General features: G+C 35.1%; 2 protein-coding genes across 2 annotated transcripts; both read left to right on the top strand.

Annotated features, from left to right (window-relative positions):
* Positions 1-484: 484 nt before the first annotated feature.
* On the top strand, positions 485-6,019 carry LOC124372587 (receptor-type tyrosine-protein phosphatase eta-like; the record flags this gene model as incomplete). The annotated part of the gene is made up of 5 exons (XM_046830992.1): positions 485-613; positions 3,070-3,351; positions 4,372-4,650; positions 4,921-5,232; positions 5,886-6,019. Coding segments are annotated over 5 exons (1,136 nt in total), but the record flags the coding sequence as incomplete, so codon positions are not given.
* Positions 6,020-6,035: 16 nt separating this feature from the next.
* On the top strand, positions 6,036-7,366 carry LOC124372588 (the record flags this gene model as incomplete). Its single annotated transcript, XM_046830993.1, has 3 exons — positions 6,036-6,151; positions 6,579-6,748; positions 7,259-7,366. Coding segments are annotated over exons 1-3 (394 nt in total), but the record flags the coding sequence as incomplete, so codon positions are not given.
* Between the last annotated feature and the right edge of the window lie 1,267 nt (positions 7,367-8,633).

An 8,633-nucleotide genomic window follows, 5' to 3' on the forward strand; every position in this document is an offset into this window, starting at 1 on the left:
ATTTAGTTTATTGGTTTAAATTTGTTTTGACGAGGTAAAAGTGGTTGAATGGACCACGAATTATTAAGATAGTGTTTGAGGAGTGTTTAGTGAATGAGTTGTTTGGGTTCTATTCTCTAGTTTTGGGGGTCGACTACATTTGAGGGAGCAGTTCTTTGAAACATTTGTGTGGAGCACATTATATTTTAGTAACCAAGAGGTGTTGAAAGTTCTGGGCTGAACTACAGGCTGACAGTACGTCAGACAATGGTCATACTGATATCTTGTCTGGAACCATTGTCTGAATGAGCAACCAGTCGTTTGAGGGCGCCTTGCGTGTGTGATTATGTATCAAGTTACAGATAACGTTATATGAATATATAATATTTTTGCAAAATTGAAGAATGTCGTTGTTTCTTAGGGTTGGTTAATAGTTATCGTGGGTGTATTCCAAATTTTAGTTATAAAGATGAGCATTTTACTAAGTTGACTAGAAATGTTGTAGATTTTGAGTGGGGGATAGAACAACAGGAAGCCTTTGACGTTTTGAAACAAGCCTTTGTAACTGAGCCAGTATTGCGATATCCTAAGACCAATGAGCCATTTATTGACAAGAGTGATTCATCTAAAACTGGTATTGAGAATGTATTATCTCAGAAATTTAATGAGGAAGAACATAAAATTGCTTATTATTTGGAAGATGCAAAAACTAATCCAAATTCAAACTTTCTATAGTTGATCGCGATTGCATTTATATATTGATCTCAATTTACTAAAGGTAATACTAAAGGAATGGTGTTTGAAGTTTTGCTTAAAAGTCACGATGCAATTTTTATTGCTCATTTATGAATTATTAAAACTGAGGAATTGGTTAAAAGTAAGTATTATTGGCCTTCTTTAGCTAAAGATACTGAAAATTACGTAGAATTTCTCTTCATGCACTATGAGTAAACCAGGAAACGGACATACGACCTTTAGAAATTTTTTTAACTGGTACATAAATACATCATGTAGAAGTTTATATTGCGGGACTCGATCCTGATGTAAAATTGGTGATGAGTATGTTTTAATATTTGTAAATCATCATTTGAGATGGTTAGAAGCAGTAGCGTTGAAATATCAAAGAGTGGATACGGTAGCTAAGGCCTTTCGTACTCTCGTAAGGGCTCGCCGAGGAATACCATTAAAGTTATTAACTGATAAAGGTACTAATTCTGTAAGTAACTTGTTCAAAACTAAATGTAAATTATCGGGTATTCTTAACCTGAAAACTGTTGTTTTTAATCTATTAACTAACGGTTTGTTAGAAAGTCTATATTCCGTTATTTCCGGCATGCTGTAAAATTATGTGGAGGAACATAGTTCATATTGGTAGTAACATATTTACCTTTAGTGCTATTGGTCTTAAGAGATACGCTGCTACGGGAGCGTCGCCATTCTATTTATTGCATGGAAGGGAGGTCAATGTACCTAATGATGATGATCTGGGTCGTACATTGCCAGAAGGAACTCCTTGTGTTGATTTGGCAGAAAATTAAAAACATTCTTTCACAAAGCGCACGAGCTTATCCAAAAGTCACAGAAAACTCTAGGCAGTATTATGACAAAGGTTGTAGCTTATACACTTTGAAGCGGGCGATAACGTTTTTGTATACCATAATGCATTAAAAATGCACCAGAATCAAAATTTAAAATTGTTTTGTCTGGCAGACGACGAAAAATGTTGGATGTTGTTAATGAAATACAAATGGAAGTCATAAAAGTCTAAATGAATGTTAACAAATTAAAGTGTCTTAAAATGTTAAGATTTAAGAAATCAAAATAGAGAGAATTATGGAAAAATAGCGCAATGGGCAGAAAATCCAATGTGTCTAGGTATAGCGGACACAGGAAGCCACACAGAGGATACTGTGGTGGAAGAGCTGTGTGGTTGCCCAAACCACTTTTCATTAGGGACCGTATGGGCGGTTTGTTTAATAAAGATGATCATCATGATGTATTAAATGAAGCTACTAGTAGTAGTTCGGCACTAGCTGAGAGTTTACGACCGATTTTGTAACTCCGAGTTCTACCTCCACAAAGTAAGGTTTTTGCCGATGCTAAAATGATCCCCGGGGTGAAGATTGGTCCCCGGAGTTTCCAGAAAGACCAAACGAGGGCGAGAGAGAAAAAGAAGAGCACGTGGAAGCGCAGCCGGAATCCTATCATAGTTATAATACTAGATAAAAAGAAGAATTAGCGATTAAATGTTTCGTTATTAAATTATTCAGAAGATTAATTTAAAGTTAGGTTATTGGGTTCTCATGTGGACAACAAATAGCTCTTTTCGGTCCAGCACATGTTAACCTCAAGTCTGAGTTGGAACTTGGGTTAGCTCCACTAGGGCCTTCGTAGCCAACAATACGAACTCAACTTGGCAGTCTAAGTAGAGGAACTGAAGCCATCGGTGGGTGCTTCTGATCCATGCTGGAGCTATCCGAAGTATAAAACCTCAGGACAGCCCAAAAACGCTATATCTTGCTAACTATCGGTATCTCTCTGTCTAAGCCTCTAAATCTTTAGCACTTCCCTAATTTGCTCCTAAGTCGGACTTTGGAGACGATTCCCCTCATGGTTGCTATCGTGGTGCTTGGCTGGGCGCAACTGCTGACTGACAGTTAAATTAATTTTCTCTCCAGTAATAATAACATTTGTAAATAAATTAAATTCATGATTATAAGATTCAATTTTTTGTAAATTTAAAATAAAGTGTCGTTAAGAATAAAGAATTCTTAAGTTATTTTGCCATCCTGGCACCAGAAGAAGTATTTTAAAGATAAGATCTATCACTAACGGTCAGACCAATCCTATAGAGTGACATGCAGCATAATCGACATCCGATGTTGCCTATATAAAAATGAAGCTTGATGTAAAATTTCAAGTGAGAGAGAAGAGAGAAATTAAATCTTTCCACACTCTCAAGTGGTAGGCTTCGCTAATGCTCAAACAATAAAGGGGAAGTAAGTTAATTGTCCAGGTACTTCATTGTATATGTTACATTACAATTGTAATCATTTTTATTGATGTAATAACCATATTATGTTAACTAAGCTCCAGGAGTTGGTGACATAACAGTGACGAAGGTGACTCCTGACTCGCTGACAGTGGTGTGGCAGGAGCCTACCTCAGCGCCCCGCTGCACTCAAGGATACAAACTTGTGCTGAGCCAGGATAGACAGTTCAAGCAGCAGATAAACAAGACAACAGTTGGTATACCAGAGAGCAGGACCTACACTTTCACTGGGCTCTACCAGTGCACCCTGTACTACATCTCTGTTCAAGCTATGCCAAATCTACAATTTAAATACACATCCTCGTTTACTTCTGTTATAAGTAAGTGTTATGGATTTTTTCAGTGAATTGAAACCATAACATTTCAATATTAGGTTAGTAGTACGTGAAAATAATCTAGAAAGAATGTATGGAGATCTATACTAATATACTAATCTATACTAATAGATTATATTGGAGACTATGTTTGCTGTATAAGAGTCGAGTGTCAGTTTGCATCTCATAAGCACAGAATCCCTATTTTCTTTATTATATATGCATTACATCGAAATATGTAAATAATAAATGCATCGCTTCAGCCAACGATTTAAAGAGACAGAAAGCTCTCCTATGATTGGGTGTTTTATCGGTCACAGGAGTAAGGAAACATAATATTGTATGACTCTAATGAGTTAAATTGTATTGCTTATTTATTTTTTTGTTAATGATAATATATCTACAATTATTTCTAACTTCCAAGCCATTCGCCTATTAAAATGGTGGTCTTTTGTCATTACGGAAATTTGCACTCGAAACTAACAAAAGTTTTTACTCAGATAGTTGTCAAAAAACTTATAAATGTAATAAGTCAACAATTTTGAATTTTCTAACCATAACCCTTTAAATACAGAATAAAGAGAAATAGCGTTGTCAAGTGCGCCACCGGTGGTAGTCTTCGCATTTTAGGAAAGTGCTCATGTACCATCGATGTTGCACTGCGCAGTTGTGTGTGTGTGTGTGTGTGTGTGTGTGTGTGTGTGTGTGTGTGTGCGTGCGTGCGTGTGCGTGTGTGTGATGTCAAATTCCTAATATACCTCGAGGGTCTTCAGTTGCCAGCGGGGACTCAAGTGTGAAATTGTGTGCATTGCGTGTTTGTGTAATATGCGTTTTAATCTTAGATTTTTACTTTTACTTTTAGGAGTATAATGATTATTTAATAAAAGATTATTACATTATGACAAACACCATGAACTAAAACATTTGTTTTATACATTTGTTGTTATATAATTACTAAAAAATAGTAATTACAATAGCCTATTTTTATGAAAATAAAAATAAAGTAATACATGCTTATTTTTACAGGTAATGCGACAGTTAAGGATCTGACCACTGACAACGTTTATGAAGACCGAATAAAAGTTTCTTGGATACCTTTTGATCATTGGCTTAGCTGCGTTTTAGAGTATAAGGTGGAGATAATATCAGGGCCATTCTATTACAACATTCCGACTAATAACACGGACTTGGAAATCTCCGGGTTAGAGCCTTGTACAACTTACGGCATTCACGTGACGGTTCTGTTTTGGGGAGGCTGGCCGTCGCAACAGTCAGCTGGTATAACAGCACGCACACTCCCAGGAGGTATTCACTCATTAATTATTTATATTGTAACATCGACCGATACGTTAACACGTTCACATCTCACAGTTTACGAACTCTTTATTCATTATAATATGAGATCACAAATCATTGTCTCAGTGCTCCCTGTAAGGGTATAAAATTATTGTTATACTATGTATTATGAGCTGTTATAGCATGAATATTAACGTATTAGCGATTACACCGTATATTCTTATTCAAAATAAATGTATCTATTAAAGACAAATATATAACCTCCGTATTTGTTTTTAGGAAAGCATTTGAATGAACCAGTTCAACAAATACAAGTACAAAACAAAAGTGACAGATCCCTGACTATCTCTTGGCAAGGTCCAAAGTCCGGAATGAGTTGTGTGGATAGTTATATAGTTTACATTCAAGATTCAAAACGTTATAGGGTTTCTTCTGAGCTGACCAACCATACCGTTTTTGAGTTCACCAACCTCAAAGAATGTGAGGTTTACTATGTCCATGTCAGGCCTCACTACTATGGTACTACCAGCACTGCTTCTACATTACATCAGCCCAAAGACTCATTCATAGTGACAAATACTACAGCTCCAGGTAAATACTACATGCGTATTCATGAATTATTTGGTAATGGCTTATTCATAAATAAATTATAGCCATATTTCAATAGTTTAATGATAGTGTGACATGTTATTTACACATTAAGAAAATAGCTCTAGAACAAAAAGTTTATTGTTACGGCTATGATGAGTTCTATATTATGAATAGTTTGTGTGGAAATCCTGTTAATGGGACCTAAGTAGTACCTCCAAATATCAGAACAGCGAATAAAGAGTAATCAGTGGTGTGATAATACTTTGTACATAAACCTTACGAAATTATACTACATCTCATTGGTTGTTTCATAAAGAGTGAGCACCAAATTGTTGTAAAATATTGTGATCAATGTTTGTTCTAGTTTGAAATCTTTGCTCATGTTCCTATCAAGATCAAATAAACATGTATAACCAAATGTATAAACATGTATAAACAGGTCAAAAACTAGATAGAACTAATGTAGTAAAATTGTTGACCTATTGTTGATATTAGTTGATGATTTACTTAAGTTCCAACTATGTTCAAAATAAGAATTCTCGACAGCTTTTTGCACTACCTCCTTAATACCCTATTTCTTCTACAAAGTAGTCATTTAATTCATGCAGAAAGTTGTAGTTGTATGTATGTTTTAAGAGTTGAAAACTTTGCAGACAATGTTGTGGTGGATTTACGAATGAAGGCTGGGTGGAACAGCCTGCAGCTGGACTGGACGCTACGAGACTTATATCGCAACTGTGTGAGTGAGTATGTTGTGCAAGTTTGTTTCAACGGACTGTCTGGATAAGGTGACGGTACACGGTATGACGTACTCTGTCTCCAACCTGAGTGTCTGCACAGTGTACTCGGGCTCAGTAGTGGTCAAGCTCTCCGAGACCAGGTCGTCCACCAGGAAGGCGACCTTCTCTCAGCTGACCATGTCTGCAGGTAATTCAGGATATGATTATCAATCCATTTGAGCTAAAATAATATAGTATAAGTGTTATTGTTTCATCTGAGTTTTTATGTTATTGTTACGCACATTTTCAGAGTATAAACATCTTAACAAAATTGTTCTCATAATAAAGTCAAATTGCATCTATATAATTGAGATAATAAATCAAACCTGTATTTTCAAACATATTCTTTAAAATATCCGTAAGTAATGAAACAAATATTGTTAGTTTTAGGGCAATTTTGTAGTATTTTGAACGTTAACTTGTATTCTACTTTCATTATTTCAGATCCTTATAAGTCACGATCGTTCCATGTAGTAACAGTCACAACAAACACAGTAGAGTTTCGATGGGAAGTGTGGGAAAAATGCCATCTGCATGTGCTAGAGAATTCGTTTTGTCAACTTTCAGCACAAATGGTTCTATTATTGCGAAGAAGGAACTCGATTACAGTCATAGGAATTACACCGTCGTAGATTTAAAGCCTTGCCAAAGCTACTCTTTTGAACTCAAGCTTGTGGATGAGAATGGCACTTCTACAGTCGATTACAAAGCTGTCAACGTAATTACAGAAGCTTCAGGTGAGCCTCAAACATTTATTCTTCGTTTTAAGGAAATTTTACACCATATAATCTAAAAATATGATTCGAAATCTTACAACCTCTTATAAGTAAATAACTACCAAAAACAATACATTGTATTAATGCATTTACATGGATTTAGTATCGACTTAATCATAATTGATGATTTTGCTTTCTAGTATATGTAGTCCTTTATGTGTTTGTGTGATAAATAATGAACTATAGACTTGAAATTTTGCATGTAACCTCAGCAAAACCTGTTATGTGACACTTGGTGTGCTCACTTTTGCCTCATTTAGCAAAAGTTATGCTAAGGAAGTGTTTTTTTATAATGTTTTTGTTTAAATTTAATTTCAAACTTTATAATAATCAAGCTTACAAACACTGCTCTCAGTCTAATTTTTCTTATCTACAGTTAATCATATGTGTCCTATTCATAATATTATGTTGATTGTAAGATTATTATTTGGACTGCACCACATGTACATTGACATCAATGTTTATTTACAGATCTTATGAGTGTCAGCAACCTCGAACTGGACCGAGTATCCCTTTACTCACTGTACCTAAAGTGGTTCTTGCCAGAAGAGTCGAGTTGCGTGTGTGTCAAACTACACGGTGACGTTTCTCACCACCGACAATAATACTATGGGGACCATTACACCTAACAAATATATCACCTGGACAGGTGGTACCTGCAGATTGGATTCCTGTTTCAGTTCAAATAATGAGTAAAGGACAACTAAGGGGTGTCCCAGCTAAAATAGACATCAGGCGAACATATGAAGGCTAGTATTGATCATAATCCGTCTTGTTATTTATTTATAGAATGAGACAACTGACATTCCATTCGATAACATTCAAATATTATAAATTTCTTAACTCTTAATCACTCATTATACATGTTTACCAATTATCATATAATCATTATATAAAAATTATTCTGATGACTATTATTGCAGATGTGAAGTTCGTGTTATTCAAAAGGAACAAAAGAGCCAACTTGGTGCTCTTGACAAGTAAATCGTTCGTTTGTGTCACAAACTACAAGGTCACATGGTATACCACTGGTTCTATTGCCATAACCTCTCCAATCACTGACTTCAACCGTAGTGTCCTCTACAGGTAATCTGCTACCCTGCACCAACTACACGGCTGTGGTACAACTATGGAACGATCGCTTCAGACTTCAGGATCTCACTTATATCTTACAAACTGCATATGAAGGTATTGAGTTTTATATAAGACTTGTCATTGTACAGTTTATACTTTATTCTGTCTCACCAATAACGGGGTTTACGAATTTGATTATTTAGGACCTATCGTTTGACTTTGATTCCATTTCGTATTTACTTTAAGATGAATTTTTCGATCCATGAAATAAAATAATTAGTATTAATATACAAATTTTCTTTGTTTTTTAAAGTGACACTTTTGCTGGATAGCATCTCCAAAACAAGTTCAATATAAGTCAACACACACAAAGCTTACAATGATGTTATATTTCTTATGTGAATCAATAGTAAACGTAAAAAAATTAACTAATAACACAACTAATGACCCGAGTGAATGTAATAATCGAATTATCGCGCATACAGCCAGATGAACGGAAGGCACTTATACTATTTTTATACAACTATTACAATCTCCGTAAAACTTGAAATAAGAACGACTTTAAGTCTCTTAACCATGGACACTGAAATAATAAGATCCAGCTAAATGCCTACTTATGTTTGAATAATACCACAGGGCTTCATATTACATCACAATAACTTTCATTCAGAAGAATACATCTTTCGATTTCGAAAAGTGTGTGGATAGCTGCTAGTTTTAAATACAATACATACCTTTATAATATAATTGTACAATCGGCTTTTTACTTGAC

The sequence above is a fragment of the Homalodisca vitripennis genome, unplaced genomic scaffold (genome assembly GCF_021130785.1).
Source record: "Homalodisca vitripennis isolate AUS2020 unplaced genomic scaffold, UT_GWSS_2.1 ScUCBcl_3547;HRSCAF=9135, whole genome shotgun sequence".
Classification (NCBI taxonomy): Eukaryota; Metazoa; Arthropoda; class Insecta; order Hemiptera; family Cicadellidae; genus Homalodisca; species Homalodisca vitripennis.